Raw genomic sequence first — 17,598 nt, forward strand, 5'->3', positions numbered from 1 at the left:
TCGGTTGTTTTCTGTATATGGTAAGTGATTTATTGTTCGTCCTGTCCTAATGCAAGCGGCGGTTTTTTATGTCTGTGCACCACCTGTGTAAAATCTCCCAGTCCATTAAATCGAACGCACCGGTCTCCTTGGCAACCGCTCTGTTTTGGAGGTAAGCACGCATGCGCTCTCGTGTAGTGAATGTGAAATCTCTGGTCATAAGCGGTGTTTTCGAGCTGTACTGTGTTGTTGTAATTCAGCAAAATAACATGAAACACAACAAGTTTATCTCCTTTTGCTTTTAACTGGAGTATTTAGCAGCGAGCAGACAGACATTAAACATAGCGGTTCTCGTTTTAAACGCTGGCTGTTCACAAAAACCTCGAGCTCCGAGGGGAGAGAAGCAAAGAGCATTGAGGCTCCATCATAGCAGAACAATTCAGAAACAATTTGGAATGACGGGAAAATAACTATATTTATAAACAGATTAAGTTGTGTTTTAGACTGTATTGGTAGCGGATCTGATCTTTGTGTGCTCGTGAATTTTTGCAGCCGTAACTGGTTCTGGATGACGGCTTCATAGCAGGCAGCAATTCTCTCTTCCCGGTACTGCGTACCGGCGCAGAATCTTTTAGTGGTACAGTACCGGACCGTACCGGCTCACTTTTACCCCTGGATATATGTCCTGCTGGAAGGTAAACCTCCACCACTCTTAACAGGTTTTCTTCAAGGACTGCTATGTTTTTAGCTCCAGCCATCTTCTCATCGAATCTGACCAGCTTCCTTGTTTCTGCAGAAGAAAACATTCCCACAGCATGATGCTTCAATCACCATGGTTTATCTAGGGCATGGTGTATTCAGGGAGTTGTAGGGTCATATTTTTGTATGTAGTCATCAGACTAGAGCTCTGTCTCTCCACTAGCAGGTGTCCTGTTACCGGATTCTCCCACATGATTTATGGATCAATGCATATCCTCCAGAGTTACCTTTGGCCTCTTGGCTGCTTCTATGATTAATGCTCTCTTTGCTCGGTCCGGCAGTTTAATTAGATGACAATGTCTTGATAGGTATGCAGATGTGCCATACCTTTTCGTTTTCAGACATCTCCTTCACCTGAATGCAGATGCTGAAACAGATCCTACACACGTTTCCACCTTTGCATAATTTTAAAATCTGGAAGTGAAACTACAATGGCATGTGACACAAGTTTCAGATAAATGTTTTTGCTTACAAAATGTTGCATTTTTGGACTCCCTGTATGTTGATTTTGCTACTATATTGAGGCAATGCAGTACTAATGGTACTACTGATGATGTCAGATAAGATAAGGTAAGGTTTTTGTTGCCAATGAATAACTTTTTTTTCAATGATAGTGGCCCTCTTTCATTGGGATTGCCTTTTAGCCATATTTTGTCAAAGTCCTGCGTTGCTCTGATAAGATAGCCCTGCACGGGATAATAGTCCCTCTGCTGTGTGCCCTGACACACATACTGTTGGATTCCTTCAACCATGATGGATCCGTTTAAGGAGAATGTCTATGAGAGACCAGAAAATAGTGAGAATGAGTGTGAACAACCAGAGCACTCCTACCAGAATCGGTCATCAGGTATGTATGACCAGGTAACATATGAAGAACCTTCTGAACCTGCGCACACCTATCAGAATGAATCGGACGGTACCTATGAGGTAGCCAACGAGACAACGTATGAAGAGCCTTCAGAGCTGGAGCAATACTATCAGCATCTGTCCTCAGGTACCTATGAAATACCCAATGAGTGGCCCAACAAAGAGCCCTCAGATCAGGTTCCAGAGTACGGGAACACAAGAACTGCGGAAGATGGAATACCGGATTCCCTATCTCTGTCCCCAGAGCAGCCTCCTGCAGAAGAGAGACGAGGCAGTTCATTTTTGAACTCATCCTCCTCGTCCTCTTCACACAGTGAGGCTGAAGAAAAAGAGGAGATGGAGTATCACAGCGCTTGCGAGATGGAAGGAGAGGAAGAAAAACACAGTGAGGATGAGGAATTGGAAGTCAAGGAAGAGAAGGAGGTGGTGAGAGGGGAGAACATCACAAAGATGAACTGTGTTGTGAGGGCTCCAGAGATAAAAATGGACAGGAAGGGGTCATTAGACAGATCTTCAACTTCTCCATCGTCATCATTGGCATCTGAGAAAAAGGAGCCTGGGAAAGAGGAAGATGAACATAAAATCTGCATTTTTGCAAAGGTAAGAAGGAAATCCATGCTCTTTTGATGAATAAGAACCAAGTATATGGTGTGATTGTAGGCACAGACTCACAAACCCACAGGTTAATCAAATAAACAATTGTTCAAGAGTTTTTAGAATGAAAGAAAACAAGCAGCTAAATGTTTACAAGGTCAGGGCTGCCATCCCAATGTCTCTGTGTAGATATTTTTATTAAATTGAAAAGTCTAAAACTACCTGGACATTGTGTACCATTGATTGGGCCCTTTCATCATTGCGCCATCATGCAAAGTCACTGCTCTGTTTGTGTTGTGAAGAGAAGGGTAGTGTGGAGGGAGGCATTACTCTGTTTCTAAATATAAGATAAGTTGAGCTGACAAGAATGTTCTGATTCAGAGGTCATACAGTTCTAGGGCGGTTCCTGTCACTCGGCCTTGGGTATTCGAGTTATCTATCCATCCAGTAACAACTGCCTTCCACATACAGAGTAAATTGTTACATAATCTGCAGATTCCACTCTAAAGTCCAGCTGCAGTGGAAAGGTATACATTGACACATGAGTTACTGCAATATAATTAGGAGGAATTTATGGTAAAACTACAGAGGCGCATGTCTGCTGTTGGTAGCACTAAAAGTAATTACACACATCTTTCTCATACGTTTCATCTTGAACTGCCATTCCTTGAGAACATGGCTAGATTAGATTAGTTGTTAGCACAGATATAATCTCTGGCTGGATTAAATGCTGGTATTTACATTATTTAAAAAGGTCAGTCAGTCATTTTCTACCGCTTATTCCATAGTGGGTCGCAGGGGAGCTGGTGCCTATCTCCAGCACTCAATGGGCAAGAGGCGGGGTACACCCTGGACAGGTCGCCAGTCCATCGCAGGGCAACACACAAACAACCACACACACACTCATTCATACACCTAAGGGCAATTTAGACCAATTAACCTAACAGGCATGTCTTTGGACTGTGGGAGGAAGCCGGAGTACCCGGTTAGAACCCACGCATGCACTGGGAGAACATGCAAACACCATGCAGAAAGATCCCCGGTCAGGAATCAAACCCAGGACCTTCTTGCTGCAAGGCAACAGTGCTACCAACTGCGCCACCGTGCAGCCCTATTTAAAAAGGTGACGGATCTAATTGATTTAAAATCATTTGACATCAGTAAATAAGAATGATGGATTAATGGCCAGCTAAAACGTTTGGATTGGCTAAACACTTAGCATGAAGAGAAATAGAAATATCCTGTATGGTCCCACAGTGAGGGAAATCAGGTGTGTCAGCAGCAAAGGAAAGTGGGAGGGTATAGGTACTCACAAATGTAAAAAGACTACAGGGGTTGGACAATGAAACTGAAACAGCTGTCATTTTAGTGTGGGAGGTTTCAAGGCTAAATTGGACCAGCCTGGTAGCCAGTCTTCATTGATTGCACATTGCACCAGTAAGAGCAGAGTGTGAAGGTTCAATTAGCAGGGTAAGAGCACAGTTTTGCTCAAAATATTGAAATGCACACAACATTATGGGTGACATACCAGAGTTCAAAAGAGGACAAATTGTTGGTGCACGTCTTGCTGGCGCATCTGTGACCAAGACAGCAAGTCTTTGTGATGTATCAAGAGCCACGGTATCCAGGGTAATGTCAGCATACCACCAAGAAGGACGAACCACATCCAACAGGATTAACTGTGAACGCAAGAGGAAGCTGTCTGAAAGGGATGTTCGGGTGCTAACCCGGATTGTATCCAAAAAACATAAAACCACGGCTGCCCAAATCACGGCAGAATTAAATGTGCACCTCAACTCTCCTATTTCCACCAGAACTGTCCGTCGGGAGCTCCACAGGGTCAATATACACGGCCAGGCTGCAATAGCCAAACCTTTGGTCACTCATGCCAATGCCAACCGTCGGTTTCAGTGGTGCAAGGAGCGCAAATCTTGGGCTGTGGACAATGTGAAACCTTTATTGTTCTCTGATGAGTCCACCTTTACTGTTTTCCCCACATCCGGGAGAGTTACCGTGTGGAGAAGCCCCAAAGAAGCGTACCACCCAGACTGTTGCATGCCCAGAGTGAAACATGGGGGTGGATCAGTGATGGTTTGGGCTGCCATATCATGGCATTCCCTTGGCTCAATACTTGTGCTAGATGGGCACGTCACTGCCAAGGACTACCAAACCATTCTTGAGGACCATGTGCATCCAATGGTTCAAATATTGTATCCTGAAGACGGTGCCATGTATCACGATGACATTGCACCAATGCACACAGCAAGACTGGTGAAACATTGGTTTGATGAACATGAAAGTGAAGTTGAACATCTCCCATGGCCTGCACAGTTATCAGATCTAAATATTATTGAGCCACTTTGGGGTGTTTTGGAGGAGCGAGTCAGGAAACGTTTTCCTCCACCAGTATCACGTAGTGACCTGGCCACTATCCTGCAAGAAGAATGGCTTAAAATCCCTCTGACCACTGTGCAGGACTTGTATATGTCATTCCCAAGACGAATTGATGCTGTATTGGCCGCAAAAGGAGGCCCTACACCATACTAATAAATTATTGTGGTCTAAAACCAGGTGTTTCAGTTTCATTGTCCAACCCCTGTATGTTCCTTTACAGTAGAGTAAAGGGAGAAAAAAATACATCACGGAAAAGCAATACTGTACAGTTATTTAAAATGGCATACTCAGATTAATTGAATGTGCAACTGAGTAGATTGATTTAAAACATTTACAAAAAGCTAATTTGTAATTGTGCATGAGAAAACAACAACAGACTATTTGCAAAAAATGGAAAAACTGTGCACATAACAGCAAGGATGTAAACGCCTATTGAGTTTGTTAGGCGCAGTGATGGTTAAAAGGTCTAATAGCTGGTGGGACCAAGGACCTGTGATAATGCTCTTTTGTGCACCTAGGATGGAGCAGTCTGTCACTGAAGGAGCTCTCCAGTACTGCAACAGATTCATGCATGGGGTGGGAGACAGTGATGTTATTTTTGCCAGAGTTCTTCTGTGTCCAGGGGGCATCATAGGACACCACTGGGCCTCCTGATGAGCTAATCTAACCGCTTCCTCTCAGCTGTAGATACTGGTCCAACACATAATACCACAGAAGATGGCTGATGCACTCCAAAAGATCTCAGTTTCCTTAGCAGTTAGGGTGTGCTCTGACCCTTCCTGTAGAGCATGAGTGTTGTGACCCCAGTCCAATTTTTTTGCTCAGGTAAAGACCAGGCATTTATTAGTCCACTATCTCAAGGTCAGTTCCCTGGATGCTCACTGGTGTCAGTGTGGTGAGTCTGTGTCTGTGGAAATCCATCATTAGCTCCTTAGTTTTCCCACACGTTGATCAGGAGGTGGTTCCGCTGGCACCAGTCCGCAAAGTCCTGTGTCCACTCTCCGTACTCTGAGTCATCCTCACCTGTGATGATGTCTGGAGAATTTGCCTCAGTAGCTACATCGTGTTCTTTCTTCATGATTCCATTTTTTTGTAAAATGCATTAATTTATTCTGCAGCAAAACGGCCACACAATATGATGCTGCCACATCCATACTTCACGGCTGGCACGGTGTTCTCAGGCTTGCAAGTTCTCCGCTATACCTACAAACATAGTACTGGTCATTGTGGTCAAACACTTCAATCTAAGTATCATCAGACCACAGGACATGTCTTTAGAATGTATTTGCAAACTTTAATCTGGCTTTTCATATTGCTTGTGGTGTAAAGGTCTCTTCCCCTCTGATTGGTCTTTTTGTCCATATCAGAGCAGGACTCTATATACAGCATATGTAAATATCTGGTTTTATCTGTAACTACTCCTGAACAAATTATGTATCATTTCAAACCCTTGCTGAGTTCTCCATAGCAGAATAAGATCATTCACATTAAATGACATCTAGTAACATGCATCTAAAAAAAACTGCTTCTTCACCATAACAGCTTCAGCATAATAAACATTGCATCTTTAGACGTTCTCAGAAACATAATCTGATGGATTAAATATTATTTTGGCTTAGTCTCAAGTCATAATAAAAAGCCTTTTCAAAAGCCTTGATGAGAGCTCTGAAATATGCATAAAACTTTAGACTACCAAAGGTTGATATCCCTTCTCTCCTTGCAGGTCTTTTCTCTTGATACAATCAGCAGCATTAACCAACATAGCACAGCAATACAAATTATGTTTGGCTGAGAAAGATCATAAAAGCTTAAAAACGGTTAATATGAGTTATTATAGTATTGTTGCCAAAGTCTACAAGCAATTTCAGTTTAACTTGTTATAAATTGCTAAAACTTGTCTGCTTATTTAAGATTGGGGTGGCGGATAGAATCCAGGCATTTCTTTTTGTTGCAACACTTTCCAGTCGCTCCAAGGGAACCCCAAGGCATTAGGCAAGATCAATATCTCTTGGCCATAGGAGACAGCTGGAATGTAAATATACCTGAAAATGCAGTAAATCTTCTCTACCACAGCAGACCAGAGCAAAGCCCCTATTACTGGAGACAAATACCCAGTAAGTTATTCACCTCTTGGTCCATTAAACAAGACACCAATACACAAAGAGTATTCCACTTTTTTGTTGTTGCGAACCATCCTGTATGAGATGGAGGAACTGGAATCTCATCCTGACCCCTTCAAAGTTTGGTATGAAACACACCATACCAGGGCATTTCCAGCAGGAGTGTTTTCTGTGGGGCTGTCAGTGGGGGTAGGTTCCTCCCTTTGGAGCAGACTTTGGGCTTTGTGTCTTTTAATGTACAAAGATATGTGTATACCATACTAAAGAATAATAGACACTGTCTACTTTAGCCAGCTTGACAAAATACTATCAGAGTCTTGATTAATTACTGAAGTGATTTGTTTAGTTATATTAGTTTTACTGACAAATCTTTAAAAAACTATTTCATGATAAATTAAGCATTTTGCTAAAAAGACAAGGATGTTTTAAACCTGTGCTAAATGTCAAGCTTATAGGCAACACCCTAAGATTTAACTTGCTAAAAGCTCACTATATGAAATGTTTGCAGTTTACGCCATGGTGAGATTTAAAAATCTTGGACCTGCAACACAAGCATAAAACAGGCCAATGTTTGAAGACCTGTACTTGCTAAACATCAGTCCTGGATGACAGATGTCCAGAGAAATATCCTGTCTTTTTTCAAAGATACCTTTGTCAAACAGTGTACCTGATCAGGCAATATTTATCAGTTTTTTCCTTCAGAGACTTTAAATGATTTTGCCTTGCTAAAATGTTTTCCTTATTTTCGTGGAGTTTTGGAATAGAGACTTGATTGGCCCATAATTTGCACAAAGAGTCAATTCTTGACTTGGACTTGAGCTCTCGGACTTGAACAATCTTATCTGGTTTAATCAGGGTTTACAATAAGATGGTAAAAAATCAAAACTGGTTATTTTTAGGAACATTTGCTGAAATTGGGCTGTTATTAGCTACTAACAACATATTCAAGCTGTTGCTTTGGATCAGAATTCTGAAGTAAATGACTTTAGTCTATTTCAGAATAAAACAAACTATATTTGCTTGTAACATTGTATTCTCCTACTGTTAAACTAGTGTGATTACAAATAATCTTAAAAAAAAAGCATGTCCTAGTAGTTTCATTTAAGATTTTGACCATACCAGCTTTTTACCTGTTCATGCAATGTTTCTTTGAAATGAAATACATCTTTCTACTTCTTCCAAAGCAAACATTACACCTAATGTAAAACATAATTCATAACAGTCTCGTTATGTGTTATCTGTGGATTAGGTGAATTAAAAGAAGATGAATAGAAGTGGTTGCACTAGATTTTTTTTAGGGGTATCCAAGTAAAGGGGACCGAATACAAATGCATGCTTTTAAGTGTAAAAAAATGAAAACCATTTAGTTTACACTTTTATGTGCTCTGTCACATAATATCTCAAGAAAATACATTACAATTTTTTAACCTAACCTTAATTTTGTAACCTATGGAAATGTAAAAAAAAAATAAATTTAAAAGATTATACAACTTTGATGAATAATTTTGCAAATGTTGTAAAGTGAACTGCACTTGGATGCTTCAGTTGAAATATCTGTTTCACCATGCTGCCAGTTAACACCAAATATAGCTCTGAAGGAATCAGATGCAAGCTACAACCCGGAATGTCCAGGACCCAAATGGTTCATAGAAGGTGACTGTCAGTGATTCAGAGTCACCCAATTATTAGTCAAAGCTGTAGAAGCAGGAAATGTGGAGCCCTCTTTGCTCACACTGAACCCGTTCCTTCCTCTCTACTTCATGCCCCAGGCTTGTTTGCCAGAGTAAGGTTATTTTTGTCTGGCACCGTCACGCCTTGCAGGTGAATCCCAGGGTACAAACTGAACCCCTACACTCTGGCCCACCCCACCCTCGCTCTCTCTGTCCTTGTCACGCTCCCTGGCATTCGTCCCCATCTGATCCTCTGACAGAGCTGCAATGGGACAGAGCAGACTGCACCGAATGGACCTGGATTAGACTGCTGAAAACTGACACGGCTAACCATTGCATTGAAAAAAATATCTATTTCTAAACTCTAAAATCTAAACTGGCAAAGTGTGTTTTTCTTGACCATGACGGATACGGTAGTCGAGGAGGACAAGGACCCTGATATTGAATTATTTGTTAAGGTGGGCATGTTTTGTGTGTGTAATCAACTAAGCTCTATCTATATCAGCTTCTGTATCATTTCTAAATCATATATTCTGCACAGATTTAAAAAAAAAAAACATTCACACTCCATAAAATAGTTACATTTTTGTGCATTTTAAGTAAAATGGATGTTACACTTTATATAAACTAAAAAAAGGTATCAACTATGTTAAGTGCAGTTCCTTTAAGAGTGTGCATGCCTTGTTGTTGTTGGGTGCTGATTTTCCATGTGTTAACCTGACACCGACCTGCATTCGTGCATTGACAATCTCTCTCTTTCTCTTTCCCACTGAATTATTACTGGACTCTTTTCACCATTGACAGTAAAAGCCTTAAATAGCTTAATATTGTGATCCAGTTAATGTTAGTATAATTTAACATTTAGGACGTGTGTTTGTTACACAGAAAGCATTTTTGTTTTAAATGTAATATTATAATAGAGGCATTTGGAACATTAGAGTTGTTGCAGACATCATAGTGAAGTGAATATAACTTAAATTTTCAAGTATGGCTAAATATTTTTTCAAATATGTATAAATCTTAAAATGTTAGGAAACAAAATCATTTACATTTCTCTGAGAGTTTGGTGAAAAAAATCTAACTAGTTTGTTCAAAAGCTTGAAAATTGGAAAAATAATAGGTTTATGGAGATTTTGGGTCAGTTCTTTGCTAAATATAGAGACTTTCTAAGAAGTGCTTCAACTTGATCACAAAGTGCCTAACATAGAATTGTTTTGATGCGAGTATTTCTGAGACCTATACCTCTTTAACAAAGTTACTTGTTCTCAATAAAAATACAAATGCAGTTTACATGTTTTTTTACATACCAATTTCTATCTTTTTAGTTAGAATAATTACATGAAAATTACATGATAATTACATTATTATGCTTGTAATTGTTAACTCTGAGCAGGTTTTGCTCATTCTGATGCTTGTCTTTCTGCTAAGCTAAACTAAGCTAAACTAAGCTAAACTAAGCTAAGCTAAGCTAAGCTAAGCTAAGCTAAGCTAAGCTAAGCTAAGCTAAGCTAAGCTAATCAAGTCTTGAGCTGTATTTTATAGTTTTTGCAGCCTTTAGCATCTCTTGTTAGTTACTTTAACATCAGTGTAATACAATTGTTTTATTTTTATTAAAAAACTGTTATTTCTTTCTATCATTTAAATAGTCTATTACAGCAGGAAACCTTTGCCATAACCCTCTTTTTAAAAGGCAATCGATCCTAGCTCTTTTGGAAGTTATGTAAGCTAGGTTTCTGCCTCCTTACACAAAGTAAATAATATTTAATGATAATAGAAGGACATTTGGTAATCTTAGAGAGTTCTATTGGTCTTAATTAATTTCAGTAGCTAAAACATCCTGCTAAAGTGTTGGAATCAGAAGTCCAAATGGGCAGCGAGGCAGTTAATGGAAGCTGTGTGGTTTATTCATGTTGGACCTTGTATCTTATTACATTACTGTGTCTGGTTACAGCTTTGCTCATGCAGACACACAAATAATCCCAGCACATGTGAACTAAAGACACATTTCACAAAAGTTTGAATTAAGGCTTAAAACCCCCCAAATGCTGCCAAAGGTATTGATATGCTTGCCGTTACACATGCAAGAACTTTAATGACGCCCATGTTAGGCTTTAAAATGGAGTTGGTCCACCCTTTGCAGGTATACGGTGCCTTGCAAAAGTATTAACACCCCTTTTCACTTTTGTCACAAACTACAATGTGGTATATTTACACAAACAGCATGATTGTGAATTGAAAGAAAAATCCGTAGTTTTCAAATTTTTTTACAAGTCTGAAAAGTTTGGCATGCATGTGTTCTTCAACAAACTCCAACCAATTTCCTTCAAACTAGAAAAGGACCACTTGTGTCAGATTTAATCTCAATATATATCCAGCTATTTCATAAAGTTCTTAGAGGGTTGGTTTGAAGATTAGAGAACAAACAGTACCATTAAGACCACAGCCGACAGGTCAGAGGTAAAAGATTGACAAAGGTTTAAGTGGGGTTTGGGTCTCAGCTCCTCAGCATTTGATGACACCCTGCTTTAATGAGGCCTTCTACTATGCGGTTGATTTCCGTTTTTCCTCAATTGCTTCCATTTTGTAATAGCACCACAAACAGTTAACCATTAAATGTCTGGTAACAAAAAAGAAATTCTGAAAGGGCTGTATCACACTTTAATTTACTGAGCTCCTGAGAGGGACCCGTTTATTCACAAATGTTGGTAGAACATGTGGATGAAAGAGAATTTGAACAATTTGAGGGGCATCACAAAACATTTGGCAAGAAAGTTTCCCTTTGCCCACCCATTGTGTCCTCATAATATAAAATATCCCAGTGGTTCAGTGTGTATTATGACAAAACTTCCCCACACAAACATACACATATCCACACAGACATGCATGTTTATCTCATTCTGATCACAATGCATAAAAGAAACATGACTGTGACCATATCCTAACCTTTAAATGTGTCTTGTGGCTTAGCCACCACAGTTCGATCCTCTAGATAAGACAAATATTTAAATAAGTAGATTTTTAATGCTTGTGTTTATAAATCCTGAAATAACTAGTATATGTAGGTTTGTTATTAAGTGTTGCAGACAGTTTTAAACTAAGTCTGAAATATTTCTCTTCTGTTTTTTGTGTATTGCCATGTGTTTGTGTATGTGTCTGTGTTCACAGGCTGGGAGAGATGGGGAGAGCATTGGAAACTGTCCGTTCTCCCAACGTCTCTTCATGATTCTTTGGTTGAAGGGAGTGGTCTTTAATGTCACTACTGTTGACTTAAAAAGGTGAAATCATCACTAAGTACAGTGTATTTTGGGAGATAAACATGAAAAAATAATTTGGTAACATCTGGAGCTGCCATGTGAAGCTCAGTGTTAAAGAATAGTCAACATATTTTGTAATGTAGCAAATTAATTACAGCAAGAAAGTGGGGGTTGTTGCTCGTCATGTTGCAACCACAAACTTATGTAGTTTTAATTTGTATTTTATTGGAATTTTATAAGTTAAACACAAGGAAACATAATTGGGAGGTGGATGAAAATCGCCCATTTTTTTTTTTTACAAACAAAAATATGAAAAGTGTAGAGTGCATTTGTATCCAGGGCCCTTTATCCTAATACTCCTAAATAACATTCATCTCAAACAGACAGAGTCCATCTCTCCATCATAACTTCAGTATGAATTTAGCTGTTCTGTGAAGGCCTCAGTATCATGAAGACCAAGGAACACAGCAGACAAGCCAGGTTGTGGAAAGTAGGATTAGGTTATAAAACAATATCCCAAGCTATTAACATCTCATGGAGCAGTGCTCAAGCTGTCATCTGAATATGTTCCCTCTGGAAGCCTACCTTGGACAGACTGTTAAGCTGTTCACCTATCCACCTTAACAACCCTTCACATGGAAACACAGTGGTGGCAGCAGCATGCTGTGGTGATGCTTTTCTTCATTGGGACAAGGAAGCTGGTCAGAGATGTTGAAAAGAACATACAGAGCAATACAAGAGGAAAGCCTGTTAGAGGCTGTAAAGGACTTGGGACTGGAGTGGAGGTTCGCCATTCAGCAGGACAATGACCCAAAGCATAGTCTGAGATGATTGTGCTTGGATGCAAGAACTGACTATCTATAAATGATAACTTCCAGTGCCAGGGAGGGTTATCAACAAGAATCAAAACAATTGTCAATAGCAGTGAGGATCTTAAAGCATATTGGGGCTTTTTTCTTACCAGTTTATGTCCACAGGCTAAGGAGAAGATTTCAGAAGGTAAAATTGTTTCCAGTTGTTACTTTCTGCTCAGATGTATGAGCTAATGTGTTGTGTTTTAACAATTTTGGAACATGGTCTTGAAATGCCCTATTAGGTGATGTTGAAAATGATTAAAAGATACAGTCATCAAATTTCTTGACAAAATTGTTTATTTTTGATCAGGAAACCAGCTGATCTTCACAACCTTGCCCCAGGAACACATCCACCCTTCCTTACCTTCGAGGGTAATGTTCTCACAGATGTCAACAAGATAGAAGAGTACCTGGAGGAAATGCTGGCCCCACCAAAGTAGGTATCACCAACTTACACAACAATGCATGATGGGGATTAGGATAAGGGCATGGACAGCCTCCTGACTGTTAACCATCTGCCACTCAGGTATCCCAAGCTTGCAACAAAGAATCGTGAATCCAATGTTGCAGGAAATGACATATTTTCCAGGTTCTCGGCTTACGTGAAAAACACAAGACCGGAGAAAAATCGCTGTGAGTACACCATTTATGAGACCATTTTCATAAAGAATATTTAAAATCTTAACAGAAGTTTTATAGTGGCTCTCAGGAGTCTAAACACCTTTGTTAAATTCCAGGTTTTAAAAAAGCTGAGATCATGAATAATCCTCTTTAAAATTTTTTTTACCTTGAATGTGACAAATATGGACAGAAATGTAAAAAGTAAAACAGCTGCAATAACCTGGTTGTATAAATGTGCACATCCTTAAATCTTTTGTTGGAGACCTTTTAACTTAATTTCAGCTTCCAGTCTTCTTTTGCTAGGAGTCTATTACCATCCCATATCTTGACTTGGACAGACTGTTATGCTGAAGTTTTACTCATTTTACTCACGTGCCGTGCCCACTCCCCTTTCTAACTGCCCATTTCAAACCCATTACTGCACCCATTACTGGGCTCCAACCTAGCTATTTGGAACTGTTCACAATTCCATCCACAATTACAAAAAAACAGTTCCACCTGAGTTAAAATATCCCCACAGCATGATGCTGCCATCACCATGTTTCTCAGTGTGCATGGCATTCATTGAGCAGGGCTGTTTCTGTGCCAGACTTACCTCTTAGAATGTGTATGCTTTGTCATTGTAATTTATTTATGTTTTTCATTTATCACATTGAAGGTGAAAACAGTTTGGAAATAGTCTCATGTTTTAAATCCGGAGTTTTGAAGGGGTGTGTACACTTTTGCCATATATCTGTAATAGCATTGGGACCTGCTGTATGTGTTTAAGCATTAGAGAAGAGTCTGAACAAAGCCCTGGCTAAACTGGATGAGTATTTGATGCGATCAATTCCTGATGAGGTTCAATCTGGACAGCATAACGGCGAAGGCGCATCCACCCGCAAATACCTAGATGGTGATGAACTGACACTTGCTGACTGCAACCTTCTTCCCAAGCTTCATGTAGTTAAGGTAAACTTGTTTCTCCATTTCTTTCCATTAGGCTAAAATCATCTCCAAATTCCGGGCATCAACAGTGGTGCTTTAATGACTTGTTGTTGACAGGTGGTTTCGAAGAAATACAGAAACTATGACATCCCCTCTGAATTCAAAGGGGTGTGGCGTTACCTTGACAATGCCTACAAGCGAGAAGAGTTCACCAACACGTGCGCAGCTGATGTGGAGATCGAGCTAGCCTACCAAGCAGTGGCCAAGAGGCTGGAAAAATGAACGCACCAGAGCAATTGCTAATAACTCACAATTTTAAAGAGTATTATATGTGCAACTTAAACACAAAAAAATTTCAAGACTTATTTATAATTATGTCTAAATTCAGTAATGTCTTAGAGTCCAAATAAATATTAAAACAAGAATACAGAAACGTGGGGCCTGAACCACTCTACGTGTCAAGTGTTAGACAGGTTGTCTTTTTGTTTGAATTCAGCCTTTTATAAATAAAAGCTGATGTAAAAACAAAAAATACAACAAATAAACTTAGCATATTCACAACAGATGAAGCCAAGTATGCTAGCATGTCTAGGTATAATTTGAATATTAATGAAAAAGATAACATAACTTTTGACAAAGGGAAATCTGGATAGCCACTAAATATTTATTAACAGTACAGGGACTGGTAGTGTTTTTTCTTTTAAAATAAACAATATGTGAAGCAGTATTTTCCAGCAGTCTACAGAACAGAAGTTAGCCTAATTAGCTAGCTTCCTAAAGCTAACAGGATATTGCCATTTGAGCTGCTTGGATTGATAAGAACAAGTATTATTTTGAGCAGTTTTCAAAAATCCCTTTTATATTACACTGTATAAAAAGACACATCAACTTATTAAAGTAGTTTATTTTTGCTTTATGCCAGAATAATGATATATGAGAATTTCTTATTAATTTCTTCAAAGTCAGACATTCACATACACTAAAACAGTTTGGGACAGCCCAGTTAATGATGTCATGGCTTTTAAGCTTCCGATTGGTTAATTTCACAACAGTATGAGTCAAGTGGAGGCACAGCTTTGAAATACTTTGGTGAGAAATGTGCAAATCCACTCCATAACAAAAGCAAACAACCTTGTAAAGTTGCTCGCTGAGCTGGTAGGAGAGTGACACCAGTCTTGCTCTGACATCCCCTGAAAGGCCACTCGGAGAGGAAGAAGCCATTACGCAAAAAGCTACATAAAAAGTCAAATTACAATTAGCAAATACACACAACCCCTTCCTTTTTAGAAAAATATTCTGTGGTCTTATAAAATCAATGCTTTTGGCCATAATGACCATAATTACATTTGGAGGAAAAAGTGGGAAGCTTGTAAACCTGAGAACACCAACCTAACGATAAAGTAAGGAGGCGGCAGCTTCCTTACTTACATGTGGGTGCTTTGCTGTAATAGTGCCTGGTGCCAGGAAATTAAAGCTTGGGCACAAATGGATCTACCAAATGGACAATACCCAGAGCACAGAGTGTCCAATCACAAAGCCCTGATCTCAGTCCAATAGGAAATTGTGGGCAGTGCGGAAAAGGTATCTGGGAGTATGGCCGACAAGCCCAACTCTGTTACACCAGTTCTGTTACAGGAAAGTTTCCAGGAAATTACTGTGAGAACACGGAAGGATATCCAAAGCATTTGACCCACAGTCACACAGTTTAAAATGCAATCTGTATTAAGAAACAGGATGGAAACTGAATTTGAAAATCCCTCATTATTCTGGTATTTAGCAAATGTAAATTCTTTTAGTGACCCTAACTAGTCTGATTTAATGTGAGACTGTTAGAGAAAAACAACTTTTCAACTGTCCTTTCAATTGTATGATCATTCGAAAAATTATGCCAGCAGGAGGTTTTTTTCAACAAGCTATGGAAGAGTAATTTTAAAGAAATTGTTAAAACTAAACATTTGGTTGATTATCTCAGAGCTACTTTTTATTTGCATAAGGACAACATCCTGTCTGGGATGGAAATTAGTATTCTAGAGAGGCAATGCTCTTTAGAAATATACATCATTTTTTAGCAGAAATATATTTGTACTGTTGATCAAAAAATGATCATAAGCATTTTTTTTTAAAACATTTGATAAGTAGTTTAGTAGCCAGTTTCGGAAACAAGACTGGGTACATCTCTAACATTGCAGATCACTGAACCTGAAATGATATGAACAGACAGCTTTCTGTAAATGATTTGTAGGTTTGCTTTCTACATTGTGGGATGTTGTGAAAAAAAGAAATAAAATATTGTGATCAGGCCAAAGTAGTTGAAGCAGCGGTAGCTTTGCTAGCTTATTACATGTCCTATTCCCCACTTTCCATTTAGTTAGGACCATTCACTACAGTTTACAGCCCATACTGACACCCTTATTACAAAATGCCAGGCTGACTTTCATCATTATCTATCTCTACTTGGAGGCTCAAACCACTCAGCTAGTCTATGAAGTTAACCCCTAGAAGAAGAAGCATGCCTACAAAATGAACAAAGCACCTGAGCATACCCTGTCCTGTCATTTAATGTGGTATTATGGGATTTAGTATACAGTGTTGGAAGAGAAATCTTCTGATCACAAGTGCCTTAGTGGGAATCAAGCTCACTTCTACTGTACCTTCAGCTTTTTGTGTCTGTACAGTACATTTTGTGTATTTTAATGTATTAAGAAAGATTTTCCACATTGGATTTATTTTGCTCTATGTAGCTGTGTGTGATGTTTATATAAACCATAAAATGTAGCTCAAGATTTGAAAAAAGGTTATATATGTAAATCGTCAGCTTCTATATCCATGTTCTTTCTTATGATTAGAATTGTAAACCCGTTGGGTTTACTGTTTTCCTTATTTCGATAATAAAACTATTTTCTCAGACTGGGCATGAGGGTAATTTGGATTTTTTTTGTTTGTTTTTTACTGAAAATCGTTGTGTTGTATAAATATTAAGTATTTATACACACACACACACATACAAAGAAAGAGACAGAGAAAGAAGACACCAAAACTGGTCCATGCACAGCTGTTGTGTTGCACAGTAACAATGAAACAATTGTAATTTATATGTATTTTTACTTGATTTGCCTTTTTCAACTTTGATCTTCAATGCATATCCTTAAATATTTTAATGAAATGACATCATTTTTTTAGGCCAATTGCTGAGTCACAAAATACTGTGAACCATGATCAGGAATTACAAGGACCTGCTGCTGCTGTAAAATGCGACAGTATTGTGCATTGTCTAAGAACCAGCAGTAGCATCAGGTAACCAGCAGATGGCACTCTACACATAGTTTTTGTCTTTCATTGCAGGAACTTCACTGGGGACCATCTGCCTTATTTATATAATCAAAACATATACACAAACCCACGTTTTATTATCTTCAAGAAACATTCTGTACATTTTAGTACTTTAGAGATCATTGTAAGTAAGTAAAAATTCATAGATTAAAAATAGAAATAAATCAATAAAAAAGTTGTTGATCCGTCATCTTGATTGATGACACATTTTCTGATTTAAATAAAATTG

At 38.9% G+C, this 17,598-nt stretch overlaps 1 protein-coding gene across 2 annotated transcripts; it reads left to right on the top strand.

The window, feature by feature from the left end:
* The first annotated feature begins 1,463 nt into the window (after positions 1-1,463).
* clic5a (chloride intracellular channel 5a) lies at positions 1,464-16,951 on the top strand. 2 transcript variants are annotated; one of them, XM_047355868.1, is made up of 6 exons: positions 1,464-2,205; positions 11,549-11,658; positions 12,802-12,927; positions 13,018-13,124; positions 13,882-14,063; positions 14,157-16,951. In XM_047355868.1, exons 1-6 carry the CDS (start codon positions 1,489-1,491, stop codon positions 14,319-14,321), a joined length of 1,407 nt encoding a protein of 468 aa, XP_047211824.1. In that variant the 5' UTR covers positions 1,464-1,488; the 3' UTR covers positions 14,322-16,951. The 2 variants fall into 2 exon arrangements, with proteins under 2 accessions (XP_047211824.1, XP_047211825.1); XM_047355869.1 differs by lacking the exon at positions 1,464-2,205 and adding an exon at positions 8,595-8,841.
* The last annotated feature ends 647 nt before the right edge of the window (positions 16,952-17,598 follow it).

The sequence above is a fragment of the Girardinichthys multiradiatus genome, chromosome 24, assembly GCF_021462225.1.
Source record: "Girardinichthys multiradiatus isolate DD_20200921_A chromosome 24, DD_fGirMul_XY1, whole genome shotgun sequence".
Classification (NCBI taxonomy): Eukaryota; Metazoa; Chordata; class Actinopteri; order Cyprinodontiformes; family Goodeidae; genus Girardinichthys; species Girardinichthys multiradiatus.

Excerpts from the sequence above, each read along its gene's own strand:
- clic5a (XM_047355868.1), top strand. The coding sequence starts at position 1,489 with ATGATGGATCCGTTTAAGGAGAATGTCTATGAGAGACCAGAAAATAGT. Across the intron at positions 2,206-11,548 it reads AAATCTGCATTTTTGCAAAG|GCTGGGAGAGATGGGGAGAG; the intron begins GTAAGAAGGAAA and ends CTGTGTTCACAG. Across the intron at positions 12,928-13,017 it reads GAAATGCTGGCCCCACCAAA|GTATCCCAAGCTTGCAACAA; the intron begins GTAGGTATCACC and ends TCTGCCACTCAG.